The sequence below is a fragment of the Microplitis demolitor genome, chromosome 8 (genome assembly GCF_026212275.2).
Source record: "Microplitis demolitor isolate Queensland-Clemson2020A chromosome 8, iyMicDemo2.1a, whole genome shotgun sequence".
NCBI lineage: Eukaryota > Metazoa > Arthropoda > Insecta > Hymenoptera > Braconidae > Microplitis > Microplitis demolitor.
The window spans coordinates 5,040,324-5,059,840 of NC_068552.1; the positions used below are offsets into that span (position 1 = coordinate 5,040,324).

Sequence of the window (19,517 nt, forward strand, 5' to 3'; positions counted from 1 at the left end):
GGCGATCGGCCACGCTAGACATCGGCTAGACGCTTACTTGTTATGGTTAAAAATTATTATTCAGTGTCACTCGGAATAACGTCGAGTGCGGTTAGTTACAAGTTCATAGTTGAAGTGTAACAACGCATATGAGCAGAAGCAGCAGGCATTATTTGAATTATATTGATGTAATTCTACGTGTTTTATTTACAACGAAACTGTTTAGATTATAAAAAAAAGTGTAGTTATTGACAAGTGCAGACTTGAATAAAAAAATAAGCGTGTACAAAAACTTTTAATGTTGCTAGTCTCGACGTGTCGTAACCTGCGTCTTTTGTTTTCCCGGCTTTGCGCGACAAAAGGCTTCGACACGAGCTAGCCAACGCTGAGATCAAACTACAAATAATTATTATTTAGTGTCACTTGAGTTAAGAAAAAGGTTTGGCTTATAAATTATAATAAGCAAGGAAAATTTACAGAATTATATTTTTATAAATCTGTTTGTTTACATTGGTATTATTAATAAATAACCTCTTTAAATAGTAAAAAGTTAATAATACGTATGAAACTATTGTTTTAATAACTGAAAGGAATTTTTCGTAATCGAAGGTCGTTTATTGACAGCGAGAATCTGAGAAATTGTTGGTAAGTACATAATAATAATCAATCTTTTATTTGATATCAATAGTTATTCAGAATGATCAAATCTAGTCATCTGATTATTCTTATAATTTTGAATCTAGCAAACATTAAGTAATTTTTTGAAATTAGCAAAAAAAAAAGATTCATAGTCATTCATTCTTTTGTTTCATTGAATTTTTTCAAATTTCAATTAAAAAAATTTCTTAATTATTTCGCGTTCATAGTTTTAAAAATTTTTAAGTATATTATTTTATATGACTGTGAATCTAGCAGACATTAATTAATTTTTCTAACAATAAAAAAAAAATATTAAATACAAAATCCATAAAAAAAACTTAAAATATGCGCATTCAAAGAATTTTAAAATCTAAAAATAAACTTTTTCCAAACGAATGATTTTTTTTATTTTTATAAATTTATTAATTTTTTGAAATATCTGTATGTCTGCTGGATTCAAGGTCATTCTTTGATTCCTAAATTTTCTATTGCATTTAAAATTATTAATTGAGTCTTATTTCAAATTTAATTTATTTATATTTGATGATTTATATATTTTTCTTAAACATTAAAAATTAATTATAGTCTGGTAGAATCGTAGTTATTCATTCTTTTGTTTCAGTGATTTATTTCAAATTTTAATTACAAAAATTTCTTAATTATTTCGTGTTCATAATTTTAAAAATTTTTCATTATTTTAATTTATGTGACTGTGAATCTAGTCATTCAGAGCGCATTTAAAGAATTTTAAAATTTATAAGTACATTTTTTCCAATCAATTTATATTTTTTTATTTTTATACATTTATTAATTTTCTGAAAAATGTGTATATCTGCTGGATTCACAGTCATTCTTTGATTCATAAATTTTTTATTACTTAAAAAAATATTAAATAAGTCCTATTTCAAATTTAATTTATAATTTTAGATGGCTTGAAATCTCTTACAGAAATATAGCTTAAAAATCCCTCAATTAATACGACTGCCCAATTTTAAAACACAGGAATTGAAAAATTTTTAAACTTACTTTTTTCAGTATTGTCGCTTTTTCTATTACATGAAGTACACTATCTAATGATTTTTATCTTCAAAGTTTTTCTATTAAGATATCTTTTGGACATAAATTTAGTTTTTTACCAATTTAGAGTGTAAAATTTTTTTTCATGAAGTAATTTTAAAAAATCTAAGAAATGTAAGTTATTGTGTTTTGAAATCGGACAGCCGAATATATTCTAATACAATTTTATTAAGGTAGTACGATCGTAGAGGATGTAGCAAATTTCTCGTGAATGGCAATAGGATTGTTTTGTTGTAGATCATAGTAGTGTACATTTAGCTACATAAGAAATAAAATTTTAATTTCATTTCAATTTTTTTTACAATTATAAACCGGTGGATAGTATTTTTATATATTCACTTATTGCTAGAAGTATTATCTTTCTCATTCATGTTTTTTTTTTATTTTTTTTTTTTTTCAAGCGAAAGTCATCAAACATTGATGTTTATTAATTTATGATCACATTCACTTATTCATTCATAAAAAAAACAATGTATTTTATGTTTTAATTTTAATTAAATTTTTCATTGCATAAACTCCGTTAACATTCTAATTTAAATTAACGATATTTACTTATTAAATATTTGGAAGAAGGAGTAGTATGACCGTTATTTTGAAAATCTATTCATTTTTTTAGGCAATATTGATTGTAATTTTTATTCTGAATTCTGAGATCGATTTATAGATTTATTTTGGGATGTACACAATTTAAGTTATAAAGTCTGAATTAGATAAAAACTATATAAGATATTAAAAATTACATCATAAATTTAGGAAAATTGAACTTTTTTTTGTTATTTATTTAAAATAAAAAACAAAAGTATTTTTTTTCAGTAAAATTGCAGTCACATCAATAGTATAAAGTTTCTAAAACTGTGAACAATAAAAAATCTTCACTATTCTTTAACCATGACATGAAGATATTGTCAAGTAAATTTTTCAGTTAACAGTCATTAGAAAATAAACTCATGCGATGCATATACTAGGTATTTAAATATTTATAATTATACATCGTAGAAGAAATAATATTTTTATATTTTCAGATTTTGAATGTGTCAATCAGTTTTTATTTTTTTTTTAGCATAATTTTTTATTTGACTTACGAATACAAATCTGAATAATTTATTGTTTTCTTTTGCAAACATAAAATTAAAATCTAAATTCGATAAAGTTAGACGGTCTATATTTTTAGAATCAATATTTATTCTATAGCTGAATATAAATCTAATTTTCAATACAAATTGCTAAGTTTGAAGATTTTTAATAATGTTTCACTGCAAACTTTGTGTATTTGTGCATGTATCATTTAATCATTACGTTAAACATCTCAAAGAACACTCGAACTTGACTAATAAGTTAATCTGCGGATTTAATCATTGTAATAAAGTATATTCCGTTCTAGCGTCATTACAAAGCCATGTACATCGCTGTCATAGTGCGAAAATAACTAATAACGTATCACCAGCTGTTATCATTCAAAGTACCATATCTGAAGGCTGTACCGTAGAATTTTGTACTCAAAAATATACCGATTACAAACAAATGATAAGTCATTTGAGAATGCACATTAATGACGGCATCACAATAAAGTGTGGTTATTTAGATTGTGAAAAAACTTACAATAAACTTGATTCATTTTCATCGCATGTTACAAGATATCATAAAAAAAAACAGTAAAGCAATCATCTAATTTATATAGTGGCAGCAATCATATAGACTCTTCTGATCTTGTAGTTGAAAATGATGATAACTTGATAGAAACAACATTATCTCCAGAGGAACATTATCAATACTGTGAAGAAAACAGTTCAGATATTTTCTTAATGAATTTAGCACACTTTTTTCTCAAATTAGAATTTAAATTCTCTCTACCGGCATCGACAGTGCAGTACATTGCAACAGAAATGTGTAAAATGAATTAAAAAAATGAAGAAATTATACATAATAATTTATCAAAACATTTAGACCAATATAATATATCAGCGGATGTGATCAAAGATATTATCGATGCTTCTTTTGAAAATAATTTATTTAATAATATTGAAGATAAATTAGGAACTAGTTTCAAACGTAGGAAGTTTTATGAAAAAAAATTTTCTTACGTTAACCCAATTCAAATTTCGTTGCCTTCTGAAAATGGCAAAAAACGTTTTTATCACTATGTTCCATTAAAAGAAACTTTAAAACATTTTTTTATAATAAATCTCTTACTCACGAATTGAAATTTCAACTTCCAGAAAATAATAGCAAAGTTTTGAAAGATTTTACAGATGGAAGTGTATTTAAAGAAAATAAATTTTTTCACGAAAATCCAAACGCGCTTCAGCTCATTTTATACCAGGATGCTTTCGAAACGGTGAATCCATTAGGTTCTGCTAAATCTAAGTATAAGATTTTGGCCGTTTATTTAAGTATTGGGAATTTTCCAGATAGAATAAGGTCTCATGTGAACTCTATGTATCTTGTGGCATTATGCAAAGAAAAAATATTTAATCACGAGAAAATTTTTGGTAAGATTGTTGACGACTTAAAAGAAATCGAAACTTCCGGGATTGAATTTGCGCCTAATCAGTTCATAAAAGGATCATTAGTATTTGTAACTGGAGATAACCTTGGGAGTCATGCGTTAGGAGGATTCGTGGAAAATTTTAGCAAAGCTCAATATTTTTGTCGGTATTGCTTGATGACCAAAAAATCATTTGATTCAGATAGTGGAGTATTTAAAACTTACCCTGATAGAACAATTGATTCGTATGAAAAAGTTATAAAATGTCTTGATAAAAAAAAAAGTTCTTGCACTAAATTAAATAAAACAAGTAATAAGAAACCAGTTATCATAAAGGGAATCAAATTTAATTCTGCCTTCAACAAACTAAAATTTTACCACGTTTGTCTTCCGGGTTTGCCTCCTTGCTTAGGACATGACATCTTTGAAGGTGTTCTTGCGTACGATGTAAAACTGTTTCTTGATAATCTTGTGGAACAGGGTTGGTTTTCGTATAAATTATTAAACCGAAGAATAGAAAAATTCAAATATTCTCCCGAAGATCAACGTGACAAGTTATGTTCCGTTTCACCAAGCTCTCAAAGACTATCAGGTGCTGCTTGCCAAATGTAGACATTTCTTCGGTTATTGCCGTTAATAATTCATGACAAAATTGATGATATTGATAATGATACTTGGAAGTGCATATTATTGCTGTCGGAAATTATCGAGATTATATGTGCTCCTGCGATTCATGAAACGTTTATTGTTTACTTAGATTCACTTATTCGCGAATACATCGATTTACGACGGTCATTATTTCCAAAGCCTCTTCGTCCAAAACATCATTACCTTTTACATTATCCAGCTCTTATTCGTCAATTTGGACCATTAATGAAATCATGGACATTACGGAGCGAAAGTAAACATTGTTTCATGAAACGAGCAATACGATTTTCGAGGAATTTCATAAATATCACAAAGTCACTGAGTATTAAACACGAACTTTATCAATGTTTTGTGCGTTCAGGCGGCGAAATTGATGCTGACATAGAATTAAAGAATAGCATAAAATTTGACATGAAGAAATACAGCGACAATATTCAACAAGCCTTATCAAACATCGTATTGAATGATGAATTTGTTGAGTGCTATGAAATAGTCAAAACGGTATAGTATATCGTCATGGGGATGGATTATTTGTTTCAAGGGAAGGATACCAATACAACGTGGTTGTAGGAAAAATTTGTATGATACTCTACGATAGCATTGAAGTGTACTTTGTCGTAGAAATTTTGAAAACTGAATTTATACTTCATTTAGGCGTATACAGTTTGGGAAGAGTATTAGAGTACAAATGTTTAACATTTAGTCAGCTCGTCAGTTTTGAAAAATTACATATTTATAATATTAACGTTTTTTCATGTGTTAAACCAAAATACGGGTTAGTCTCGCAAAGTCTGTAAAATTATTATAATTTCAAATTTTTATAAATGTACATAATTTTAACTTTTTTTTTTTTTCACTATAAACCAAGACAGTACTTATGAAAATTTATACCGTATTTAATTAGTTTTATTTCATTTGATGAAATTCATCAATATATTATTTTATTATATAGGATCAAATTCAAAATTTAAACCAGCTAGTGATTGACGGTCACTTGTGTTGCTTACAAACTATAACTTATAAGTAATTGCTATTATTGACTAGAAAATTAAGTAAATAAGGCTATAAAATAGATAATTAATATACACGTACGATTTGAAAATCCAAATGATTCGAATAAGTTTTCATTATATTACATAGAGGAATTATTGTACATAAGCTAATAAAAAAATTTTTAAACTGATTGACAAGAACAAGAACATCATGGCTGCCTTATTCAAAGTCGCTCGGCACGATAAGCCAACTGAAAGAAAAGCCGTCAAAGCTGCGTCAATAAAAGAACTTATTTCCGGAGCGAAAATCAAGTTAAAACTCACCGACGAAAACTATAAGGTACTTTTATTATTATTATTGATATAAATGAGTTTTTTGTTTTATATTGATATGTTTAATTTCATTTTCTACTTTCGTAGTAGGAAAAAAATTTTCAAACTAATTTTAATTTCAAATGATAGTATAATTATTATAATTAACAGATACATGATAAATCATTTACAACTAAATAATTTTTAGTGATTGAGTAATAGAAAAAATTTAATTTTCTTAGCTAGAAGGATTCAAACATTTATCATTCATAAAGAAAAATATTTATACTTGAAATAATTTTTTTATAACTATGGAATTCATGATTTTTACTATTTTTATAGTTGTATACTGATGATTTCACGGAAATTGACGAAGACGAGATTTTAATGGACTTAGCTAAAGCCAAAGGTAGTGATCAACTATTATTGACAATTGTTCCTGAAGAGACCCCTTGGAATGGCAGCATTTCACCAGAAACTGCTTCTGCTTCATCAAGTGGTACGCATGAAAAATTTTTTACACTATGAATAGTTTTCATCGACGTTTTTTTTAAACTTAAGACAATTATTATAGTTTTTTAAAATTAATAACATCAGTCTATTTTATTTTAGAAATCCCAAAAGAAGCAGCTCCTAAAACTTTATCTTCACATCAAGCAGATTTCCCGTCCTCAACGTCATCATCATCCTCAAGGCGAACGGATCATTTGTCAAAAATTTTTCCGAAATTTCCTACTAATGTTCAAACGTCTTTGCGTATGGGTTTATCCTTGTCACCTCGTAGTCGAAAAAGAATGGTTCACACAGTTCGAGATTATCTACTAAATGACTTGAATAATATATCTCGCAAAACCACTCAATCCATAAGTCAACAAATTGTCGACACTTACAAAAAGAGCTTCATAACAAAAATTGCAAATCAGAGTACGGATGGTCAAGTGGAATCTCTCAGACAATCCATTTATTTCGCAGCACAGTATCTCAACGGTCAATCCGGAGATGGTAATGAAAAATTTGATAATCTAGATGACGATTTAACTATTGACAAGCCCAAAGTTCAGGATGAGTATGGGTGCGTCGCTTATTTGCCAGCTCAACCCAAACCCGACGTCTTGGCGTCATTAGAAGAGCAAAGATTGAAATTGATTCAGATTTTCAAGTCTAAGAGAGATGTCGATGAAGAAATAATTGAGTTAATGGACGCGTGTTATTATTTTCAGCGAAAAAAAATTCATACAGAAAAGGAGTTATCGATAATCTTTGAACACTGGTCTTACTTTCATTATAGTAAATTGATTATAAAGCACGCCAATCAACTACTTGGAAAAAATATTAATTCCATATGGAAGTTATCATTAAAAAAACTATCTAAGCCCATCAATCGTTATTCAAAAAATGGAGAAATAGCTCGTGAAGTGACCGCTAACAAAAAAAAGAGTAAAGCTGATGCTGATACAGAAGCAGAAAGTAAATACGTTCGCAACACATTAAAATTAGCTCAACAGTACAGCGATAACTTGAAAAATGATGAGCCATATGAAGCAGTTGTTTTTGCCTTTATTACAAAGTTCATGAAAGAAAATTTAAATTTTTTTTATGTTTTAACAAGTGTAAGTTATAAATTATAAAAAAATAGAAATAATATATGATAGCGAAATTTTGATAAATTGAAAGAATGCCATTTAAATGTTGTAATTTTTTTTTTAATTTTCAGGAAGAATTGACTGACGAAGAATTATTGGAACGTGTACCTGTTGCTAATCCAGTTTTGATGATTAGAGGTATGTAACATTTGTATACTCATGTAAAACTAGCCTTTTTTTCTTCGATAAAACATTGACGTTTTTAATGTTGGACAGATATACATTTTGATGACTTGTTTTTTTTTTTGCTAATGAAAATGTTTTTATTATTTTAGGAAAAGATTTACACGACTCTGGGAATATATATCATATCGTGATTAACAAGTCAATAATGATATATGCTCCATCATTTACTGAAGGGATATTGACAACATTCCTATGCTATTATGTATTTAGCATTGTTTATCCCCCGGAAATCGAAGGCACACTTGAAGCTATTCAGCGGTGAGTGTTAAAAATTTAGATTATTCTTGGACTGATTGACACTGATTTTTAATACTTTTTCAACCCAACTAAAACAGTCATTAAATGAAACAATTGTTTTGTTAATATACATTTAAAAATTTACTTGAATGAGATGATTCTTTAATGCTTATCAGACTAGTTTGATGCTAGTAAAATTTGTATAAGAGAAATTCTAAAGCATAAATCGTAAGATTATTTTCAGAGACCTGTCTTCACTAAATTACACTAGACTAGCTACTTTAAAAACCACAATACTTTATTAATTTCTTATACTTTATTAAATAATTTTCCATGTACGCATTAGGTAAAAATTTCTTATTTGAGATTAACTTATAATTAAATTTCATTTTCAGATTATTTTTGGAAATAAATCCTGAAAAAGGTACGAAACGAGGAGGAAAACGAAAGGGAACGAAAATTCATCCCAAGGTCTCAAAGCTTACAAAAGATATCGACCCCTACATTATTGATTAATCATATTCTTAAACTACTCCTATTAAAAAATACATTTTTTTAAGTTATATTACTTATTTTAGATTACTCTTGTTTTAATTATTTCAGTTTACATTTAGTAAGCTTTCATATGTATATGCAATATAAAGTATAGATTGTAATACATTATTATCTTTGATAACAATTTTATACTTATGTATTGTTCATCTGTTATCTTACTTAAAAAATGATTTATGGTAATTTATCCATTATTTTATCTAATAAAAGATTTTCTTGATTTAATAAACGGAGTAAATAATTTAGTTTGATATCTCGACGAGAAGCCTGCAAATCGCATCCTTTTTTTAATTATTAAATTATCTAAATTAAATCCTTCTAGGTAATCTGGTGTGAATAAACATTTTAAATTATGATCCGACAAAGCTTGAGACATTTATGCAGTTTTTTTAACATAAAAAAATTCTCGAAGCAACAAAATGCTTCATGTTAAAAACTGCGGATATTGAAAAATTTCTTCAGAGTGAGTTAAAATGAGATTGGTAGCATAATAACCATAATACACAGTGCATAAATCACAAAAGATTTTCAATAGAATTAGTCTAATCAAATCACATATTGTTAAACAGATTAATATTCAATACTGGAATTATATAATAAATTAAAATAGATGTATTGTAATTTTAGTAAGCGAATTTTCGGTCGTTGTTTGGTAAATTTCAATAAAGGTTTCGTAATTTTTCGTAACCGAGCTAGAATGAATTGTATAGTAAATTTTGTATACATCATGTTAAAATTACAAAACAATTTAAAAAAAAATTTTTTCATAAAATTATAATATTTGTTTTGTAATATTGCCAAGTGAATATCCGATAATGGTTTGGTATATTTTTAAAAATGTTTTGTAATTTTTGTAAGCTAAGTTGAACTTAATTGTGTAGTAAATTTACAATACATCATTTTGAATTTACAAACCATTTTTAACAGAATTTGTTTGGTAAAATTACACTATTTGTATTGTAATTTTGCTGAGCGAATTTCCGATAATCGTTTGGTAAATTTCTACAAATGTTTCGTAATTTTTTCAAATTGAGTTGAAATAAATTGTATTGTAAATTTACAAAACGGAATTATAGAATTACTTTTTTGTTGTGCGTAATAACTTCCAACATTTTTTTTTGTAAAATTACTACAGAAATTTTTAACAGTGTAAAAATGACTTTGTAGATATTTAGTAGTAATTGAGCAAGTAATTGTTACAATATTTTAATTTTGATTTATAGGTAGTAACTCAAAGACAAGAAAACGAACTAAGTTCTCCATCGAGCAGCTTCGATATCTGGAGCAATTATTCACGGAGAGCAAATTCTTACGTGGCCCAAAAAGAACAATGACCGCAACTATATTAGGACTCGAAGACAAACAGGTAAGGTTATTTTTCTATTTTTATTTTTACTCATTCGAGAAATTGACATTATACAAATCAAAAATAGTTTTTTTTTTAATTTCATTTATAAGTAGCTACATTTTTGATGAAATATTTTATTTGAATTATAAAATTTACAAATTGAATTATCTATTATCAACATCAAAAATTGGTATATTTTAAGGGTTTGTTTATATGTGATACAGTTAGCCAACGTCTAATTAATTTTTTAAAAACGATATACGATAAAAAACGAATATTTGGAAAATTGAATCTATAATTTTTGTACTTTTCTACGTGTGCATATTTTTTTTTTTTGTAATTAATTTATTTAATAGAATAGAAATATTGCTAATTATCTGCTAACTTCATGATCCTTGTAAATATTAATAAAATCATTAACGGAAAAATTATTCTTGTTTAAAATGCTATGGTATTATAATTTAGTTGGACCACATTGACCACGTGGCGGAAATTGAAATAAACACATGCTAAAATGCTATAACTATGGTAAAACGGATAATGATTATATCACAAATTACTGTAGCCATTAAAGATCTTACTATAGTCGTACTAATTTTTTCGTGTGTCTAATTCAATTTCCGTCACTCAGCCAACATGGTCCGGCTTTACTGTGACACTATATTATTTCAATCGAGAATAATATCTCCCTGCAATAATCAATTTAAATTTAAGAATATAGAATTTTTGATTCAATCTATAAATGAAAAATTAATAAAAAGTTAATTGGTTTCAAAATTTGCTACATCAAAAAAAAGTTCTTATGTGATTTTTTACACTGAACATGGAATATATGTTAAAAAATCCGTAATTCGTAATAAAATAATGACTCTGAATTATTATTTAACGATACATTAATATGATATTTCAAAATTATTAATTTCATAATTATTTTACAGGTAAAAGTTTAGTTTCAAAATCGCCGCGAAAAACAGAAGAAATTAGATCAGAAAAATAAAGCGGGCAATAATGGAAAATTTTCCGCAAATAACGACGGAAAAAAAATAAATCAGTTCATCGTCGAAGAAGATGCAAAGTCCCAAAGAATTAATACATCGGTTGGAATTGGGTCAACGGTACATCATCATCATCATCTACCACATAATATCCAGTTGAACACTAAATTATATGATAGTCATTTCTCAAAGTCCGTCAACTTTCAAATTTCATACAGTGAAAATCAACAAACCGGTAATAATAACTACAGCGAAAGTTATAATTATGGATACTATAACACTAACGTATACAATAATAATATCAATTACTGCTACCCTACCAACAACGGAATCAATAGTAACCAAAACAATTATGGTTATTTTTCACAACCCGAAGATAAATACGTAAATTATAATGTCGATAAAAACTACTATACTACTACCCGTCTAGAAATTTTCATGTACTCCCATTTGGGACCCAACTTGGTTTCCCAATTGGGATCCCAAATTGGGACGTAACGCAGAAACGTATTTGGGGCCCAGTGGGGCAATCCCTATTGGTTCACGATTGGGCAGTCCCTATAGGTTCCCGATTGGGTAAGCCCTATGAATTCCCGATCGAGTAATCCCGGTCTGATCCCGCTCAAAAAATGCTTAAAATCTAGTATAGGTTGACAAATTAAAAATAAACTGTAAATTACCAAGCAAATTTTTTTTATTTGTAAACTTATGAAAATGTAACAAATCCAATCAATTACAATTCATTTCTTTAAGCGAAGAAGTCGATGGCCATCCCAATCTCGAGCACCTTGAATTATTGTTGTCATCGCTGACAAAATTGCTTTGTCGTCAAGTGGATTTTCAGGACTGGAAGTTAATTTTTTACTAAAGATTTCTGTAATAATTAGAAAAAAAAAGTATTAATGAAAGAACTTATTTTTTTTTTTTTAATCAAGATACAACTTGTGATCAAAATTTTTACCTTGAATGCTTGAGTAAAAATTAGTATGTTTAAAAATTTTTTTTGTCACATCCTTGGATGATAATCTTGCTGGAACGAATTTTAAAGCAACATCACGGCTCAAAAATCCTCGTAAAACATCACCCATATTTTTTACTGTAGTGTGTTTCGGACTTATCATTTTTCGTAATCTTTTTTTCTGAAAATAAATTGTAAAATTTTAATCTATTAATATAATTAATTCTATTTTTTAGATTTATTTATTGCATTTATAGTTAAATCGAGTTAATTTTTAAGTTCAATTATTATTATTATTATTATTATTATTATTATTATTATTATTATTGTTAGTTTATAACTTATGTGAATAATCACTTACTATGAAGCTGTGGTATTTTACTGTTGATATTTATTGTTCGTAAACGTCCTAGTTGACGATTTATATAAGCTCGATCTCCAATTGACATTTTCAATTACACTAAAAACTGTACACAAAAAAAATTACACTTCAAAACAATAAAATTTAATTAAGCGTAAATATACACTAGAAAAGTTTGATAATATCGAATGATGTTGAATTTTTCAAAATTAAAAGAAAACGAGAAATTCACTTATTTTCATTCAATACTCGACCGTATATATTATTTTTTTATCACATATGTTTTTATTATTAGGTTAAGTTATCATGATTAAAAATAATAAACTTCCCCCAGCGCCATCTGGTAAGATATTTTAAATAGATAAAGCGCGGAAAATTCAAAAATGCACAACTGATACTTGTAATACAAATGAAAGTGGAAAAGAATAATATTAAAAGGGAAAAATAGATTATGTAAAAAATGCAAAGTTTATTAATACTTAAGCAAGTGTTTTGAATTCTCAATTAAAAATTATTTTGGAAATTATATTTCTTTTAATTTTTACATATTTACTTATTATAAGGAAATAACTTTAACAAAGAAAATTTTGATAGTTTTTATTAAAGTAGAAAATTTTTTCAGTCAATCAACTGTACTTAGATCAAAAATATATTTGTTTCATTCAAAGCAATCAAATTTTTCAAAATTATTTGCTTTTTTAAGGTCTGAAATTTTAAGAAAAAAATACTTACAGGGTGTTATTTTTCTAGTCCAAAAATTTTTCTTATTAATATTTAAACTTGAAATTATTTAATCAGAATCTAAAAAGATATCCCAAATGAGCCCTAAACAGATCCCAATAAGGTAAAAAATAGTAAAGATTATAATGTTAATAATCTTAATAATTATTTATTATTACCTTGGGCTATCCCAACGCGTTCCCAATTAGGGCCCATTCAGACAAAACCGATGTGTTTATCGTTTAATTTAATTTGGGCTTTCCCAATAAGTTCCCAATTAGGCCCTAGTTGGGAAGAACTATTGTAAAATTATCTATTTTTCCGTTGGGCTATCCCAAAAGGTTCCCAATCGGACCCTGAATGGAATAGACCTATTGGGCTTACCCTATGAAATCCCAAGTGGGCTCCAATATAAGTACTGGGACAATTTCTAGTCGGGTACTACTACTACTACTACTACTACTACTACTACTACTACTACTACTACTCAAATCACTGCTAGTGATTTCAACTTATACGCAATGGGAGAAAATCAGACTTCAGAACAAAATTTAAATTTTTCTAGAAAATCTGAATCATTTAATTTATTCGACGATATCGATGCATTCAATATTTTAAGCACAGAGCTTGGTATATAATGATTTCACAGTACACTGAGATCAAATAGATGGAAAGTTGATGAGACTGATGTTTTTGTAAGTGATGTCAAGTATTAAATAGATATTTAATTCACCCTGACAATTTAAGTATTAGTTCTATTTGTAAATTATGCACTCCAAAGTCAAGCGTGAAGTCAATATTAGCACACTTGTCAAATACTACTTAAATAAACAATCAAAAACTATAGTTTTACTCATGGCCTTAAAAGCCGAACACATTAAATGTGTATTAAAATAATACATTCGTAACACACTTGGCTTTAGATTGTTTTTAGATTGTTTATTCTTGTAAAATTTCGGTCTAGTTACATTAATTATTATTGTATCTGAAAACTTATTATGTCAGAAGAGGAAATACCAAATATTTGTCATAAATATTGTAAAAATTTCAATTTATCATATCACTTTTTTAAATTACTTGTAAGCCGAATATGTAAAGCATTCCTAAAGTATTTAAATTATTGAGATTGCAATGTTAATTTAGTATCATAAATTACACTCGATATTGATAGATTATTCTAAATTATTGGCTTTATAAATAACAGCAAATATATACTTTGTAATAATAGAATATTGGTAAAATTAGTATTAATGTTATAACCACTTTTATACATCGTTGCTTGAATATACATAAGCTCATGTAAATAATAATTAAATAAAAAAATTTTATAACTTTTTAAATGTGTTATTTTCTTTAATTCAATTATCAATTATACGTTAATTATTTATAGTTTTTAGAATATATGTTTAGGTGAAAACTTGTTCACAAGAGGTCGTTTATCTACTCTCTAAAAATGAATCAGTGAAATTCACTTTGAATTAGTGAATATTCACTGGGAAACAACTATAAGTATACCACTGGTTGAATTAGTGGTATACTTATAGCTATAGAAATAGTGACTATCTACTGATTTGCAGTGAATTTCACTAATTCATTTTTAGAGGGTAAATATTTCTTTATTAGAGACAATTTCCATTTTTATTTTTAAAAAAATTTTTTCATAATCCTGACGGAAACAAGGTTCCCAGTTGATCTAGGGGAGTTCTGCCCCCCGATAAAGCAGAAATCTGCAATACCGACCGAGGGTTTGTATCTAGGCTAGTTGTTTTTTTTATCAACATCAGGTTAATGTCGGTACTAAATCTGCTTTATTGTGATAGCAGTATCGTCTGTGCAGAATCTGCGTTATCGATAGCATGTTGCATGCACAAAATCTGTTTGATTAGCAACACGATCATGCAACATTTACTATTTCAATGTCTGTTTTATCGCCCCCCCCCTTTAATTTTCTCAAATTATCCCCCTCTGTTTAAAATTTTTTTCAAAATCATCCCCTTTCTTTAAAATTTTTTCAAATTACCCCCTCTCTTTAAAAATTTTTTCAAATTACCCCCTCTCTTCTAAAATTTTTTAAAAATTACCCCCTCTTTTTTCAAAATTTTTTAAAAATTACCCTCTCTCATCTTAAATTTTTTCAAATTACCCCCTCTCTTTTAAAATTTTTTCAAATTACCCCCTCTCTTTAAAAATTTTTTCAAATTACCCCCTCTCTTTAAAAATTTTTTCAAATTACCCCCTCTCTTCTAAAAATTTTTAAAATTACCCCCTCTTTTTTCAAAATTTTTTAAAAATTACCCCCTCTCATCTTAAATTTTTTCAAATTACCCCCTCTCTTCTAAAATTTTTTCAAATTACCCCCTTCTCTTTTAAAAATTTTTGTCAAAAATTACCCCTCTCCTCTTAAATTTTTTCCAAACATTTTGTACGATGTTAAGATATTTGAAAGAATATACAGCCACTTAACAAATTAATTTAAAAAAAAGAAAAAAAATATAAATAAATAAACACATCCTTTATTATGCTTAAAAAAAAGCCAGAGCTAGGTTGATTATTTTAAGCTATAAATAGACTAACTCTTTTAAAGCTATAAATAGATTTATTTGGTATGCGAAATATAATGATGATGCAATATTAAACATCAGTTATTCTTTGAAGGATGAGTATAGAAAAATTTTATATAGAAAAAAACATCCGTATATTATTTTCTTAGAACAAGTATTTTTAAATCGATACATTTTTATTATTTTTTTTATTTTATTTATAAGATGTATTTGGTATGCAATTAATACGATGTAATATTTGAATGAATATTCTAAGAAATTTTTAATTCTCTCTTATTTTATTCTAAAATAGAATAAATTTTATTTTTTTATTCTCGATATATGTTCTTGTGGAATATTCAGTATTTGGTATGCAAATGTTATAAGTTTTTGTGATATTATCCACAAAAATTTAATTTTTTAATGTGTTTATTATAATTATTCTTAATCGAATTTTAGATATACTGTATACTCTGGTTATAAGCTATATTGCTGTCTATACTCTTACATACAGGAAAAAAATGAAATTGATATAAGAGTGAGTAGAGCGTCCGATGTAACTTATAACCAGAGTCTGCTGTATATTTATTGCATTATATATATATATATATATATATATATATATATATATATATATATTGTATTATATAGATATATATACATAATAGGTATTATAAATACAGATATATATACATAATAGGCATTATAAATATATATGTTATATTTTTTTTTCATGTTATTGAAAAAATTTTCTTGTCTCCAAGCAAAATATGTTTTATGCCTATAGGGAAAAAAATACCTAGTTATTTTAATAAAATAAAATTATCTGAAAGAAATAATAATACTACGACCATGTGGATTCCAATCTCTCATCTCACCCCACCAGGATATAATATTTAACCAATGGCTGTATTTTATTCGTTTGAATTTGCGGCGCGGTAAATTCTTACTCCGAACTGTACAGAAGAATGTTAAATGGAGGGGAGTCCACGTGCTCGTTCAAACTCTCAGCACGGGATATTCTTGCTCCGAACTGAGAGTATACCAAAGCTAGGGAATATATATCCACGTGGTCGTTCAAATTTGCGGCGCGGGAATATTCTTGCTCCGAACTTGTATAGCTAGAGTATATCCACATGCACGCTTTAAATTTTTGCGGCGCGGGAATACTTCCAGTTTAAGCTATATAGCAATATGCTTGAAATGATATATATATACAATTTTTGAAGCAAGAGAATATTATTATTACTCCCTGATCTGAATTTTTCACCTATATCAGCATATTCAAAATGTAACATTTCAATGATTTTTAGTAATTCAAATTATACCCCCCCCCTAATGTGAGCTAAAATTTTAGCATTAAAAAATATACTTTTTACAATATCACCTTTTTGAAGCGACAGAAAGTTTTTTTTCAATACGCCAATAAGATTAAACTGAACACATTCCGATTCTCCTAATACATCTATAAAATATACTTAATAAGTTTTCATAAAAAAAAAAACATTAAAGTATAAGAACTTAAATTATCAAGTAATTTGAGTATATACATAAAATAAAAATCACTTATATAAGATGGAATTTCTTACATGCATTCCAATCTTTTGTATTCAATCTATGGGGAATATTTGTTTAACATTTAAATAATATGCATAAAAGTGTATTCAATATATACCAAATGAATTAAATATTCATTAGAATTTAGCTAATGATTCATATATCCTAAAAAATGGAATCTTACAAATCATAGTTATAGCTATTTCAAATTTCGGGTGGGAGAATTACCTCCCTCCACTTAAAAATTCAGACCATATAAAAGACTCGTGATTTTATCGTTAGAATATCAGTTATTGTTTCTCGTTGTCACAGAATCACATCATTTTAAAATGAATAAAGAATATTTAAAGTATAATAAAACAATAGAAGCTGCATATAGTCGCTTATTAAAACTCGATTATTTAACAAATCGTGAAGTTTTCGAAAAATGGCAAAATATTGCCCAAAAGTATTTGCAAATATACAATAAAATTCTGAAACTTCCTAATCTGTCAGTGGGTGATCGCAATCAAATTCAAGCATGTATAGCCATCCATCATGCATTAACAATAGACTTTAATCATAAATTAAAACTTAAACGTGATAGCAATGTAGTTAGTGGTGGCAGTGTGAATGTCGATCGATTAGAAGATCGTGTCCAATGGAAAGACTCTGTAAAGATATTCAATAATAGAATGTGTAGTGGAGTGATCGTTAATCTAAAGCATGTGGAAGTGAGCTCATTTTTAGATGATGCAAAAGTTATTTTCAATCAACAAATTGATGAATTGATGAAAACTAATCAATCAATCAAAGTTCATACCAATTTAGCATGCAAATTTAATCATGTACGTGATGCTGAAATTAGTGAAGAGATGAAACATTTTAATACAAAAAGTGAATCAATTCTACCTAGCACTAATATTAATGAATGGTTTGATGAAAATGTGTCTGAACCATTGCTAAAAAAAGTTGAAGAATTTAATTCAAAAGACTCAGGATGGGCATTAGCTCAAATCAGCAACTTAATGGTTAATATAAACCATTTTACGCCGTTGGGTGGAGGAGGAATATCCACATTTATACAACTACCAAAATTTATTCAAGACAAAAAAGCCATACTGAACATTCAAAACTTTGATGATGATCGCTGCCTATTGTGGTGTGTGATGGCTACGTTATATTCATCAACACATCCAGAACGAACATCAAGCTATCCAGACTACAGCAAAGTTCTCAAGTATGAAGGTATTAATTTTCCAACTCCACTGCAAGATATTCCACGTTTCGAAAAACTCAATGATTTAGCGATTAATGTTTATGGATTGGAAAAAACATCTGATTATAATGATAAAGAAATTTTAGTTCCGATATATTTAAGTAAAGCTAATCCAGATAAAAAAAGAATTCATCTTTTTATTATTGAGAGTAATTATAGCAATATTGAGGTTGATTATGATTTAAAAACAGTAAGAAGCGCATTTCATTATACATTAATAAGAAATCTTTCACGGTTAGTCGGCAAGCAAATTTCGAAACATAATGGAAAATCATACTTGTGTGATATATGCCTTAATCATTTTCGAATTGAAAAATCATATAATCAGCATAGAGTTGATTGTTTGAGAATGAATAATATTCGAGTTACGTTCCCTAAAGATAAAATATTGAAATTTAAAAATATAAATTATCAAGAACCAGTGCCATTTGTCATTTATGCTGATCTTGAATGCATTATAGAATCAGAAAAAAATGGAGCACAAAAACATGTTCCTCATAGTATTGCATACTATAAGCATTGTAATTATGATAATAACAAGTCTAAATTTAAACTAAAACGCAGTTCAGATTGCATAGAATGGTTTGTTTTAGAATTAAAATCAGTTGCGATAGAAGTAAATGAATGCTTGAATGAAAATATTGCAATGAACTTTGGTGTTAATGAACAACAACAATTTTCAGCTGCAAAGACATGTCACATTTGTAAACGTGCTTTTACAGCAAAAGATATTAAACATCGCGATCATTGTCACTTGACCGGTAAATATCGTGGTGCAGCACATGCACGCTGTAATTTAAATTATCAAAACAAACATTATATTCCAGTAGTTTTTCATAATCTTTCTGGCTATGATGCACATTTTTTAATAAAAGAATTAGTAAAATTATTTGACAAATCAATCACTATTTTGCCACAAACAAAAGAAAAATATATATCTTTTAGACAGGATGTTGATGGGACTTTTGTAAATTTACGTTTCATTGATTCCTTAAAATTTATGGCTAGCAGCATTGAAAAATTAGCATCA

At 27.5% G+C, this 19,517-nt stretch overlaps 1 protein-coding gene and 2 long non-coding RNA genes across 3 annotated transcripts; 2 read left to right on the forward strand and 1 right to left on the reverse strand.

Annotated features, from left to right (window-relative positions):
* Positions 1-562: 562 nt before the first annotated feature.
* LOC128668397 (uncharacterized) lies at positions 563-6,547 on the forward strand. The gene is made up of 3 exons (XR_008404138.1): positions 563-624; positions 6,020-6,160; positions 6,475-6,547. It is a non-coding gene; the product is annotated as an uncharacterized LOC128668397 (long non-coding RNA).
* Positions 6,548-6,926: 379 nt separating this feature from the next.
* On the forward strand, positions 6,927-7,940 carry LOC128668444 (uncharacterized). Its single transcript, XM_053741508.1, has 2 exons — positions 6,927-7,742; positions 7,847-7,940. Exons 1-2 carry the CDS (start codon positions 6,927-6,929, stop codon positions 7,919-7,921), a joined length of 891 nt encoding a protein of 296 aa, XP_053597483.1. The 3' UTR covers positions 7,922-7,940.
* Positions 7,941-11,853: 3,913 nt separating this feature from the next.
* Positions 11,854-12,692, reverse strand: LOC128668409 (uncharacterized). Its single transcript, XR_008404147.1, has 3 exons — positions 12,413-12,692; positions 12,055-12,232; positions 11,854-11,967 (listed from the first exon to the last, which is right to left on the reverse strand). It is a non-coding gene; the product is annotated as an uncharacterized LOC128668409 (long non-coding RNA).
* Between the last annotated feature and the right edge of the window lie 6,825 nt (positions 12,693-19,517).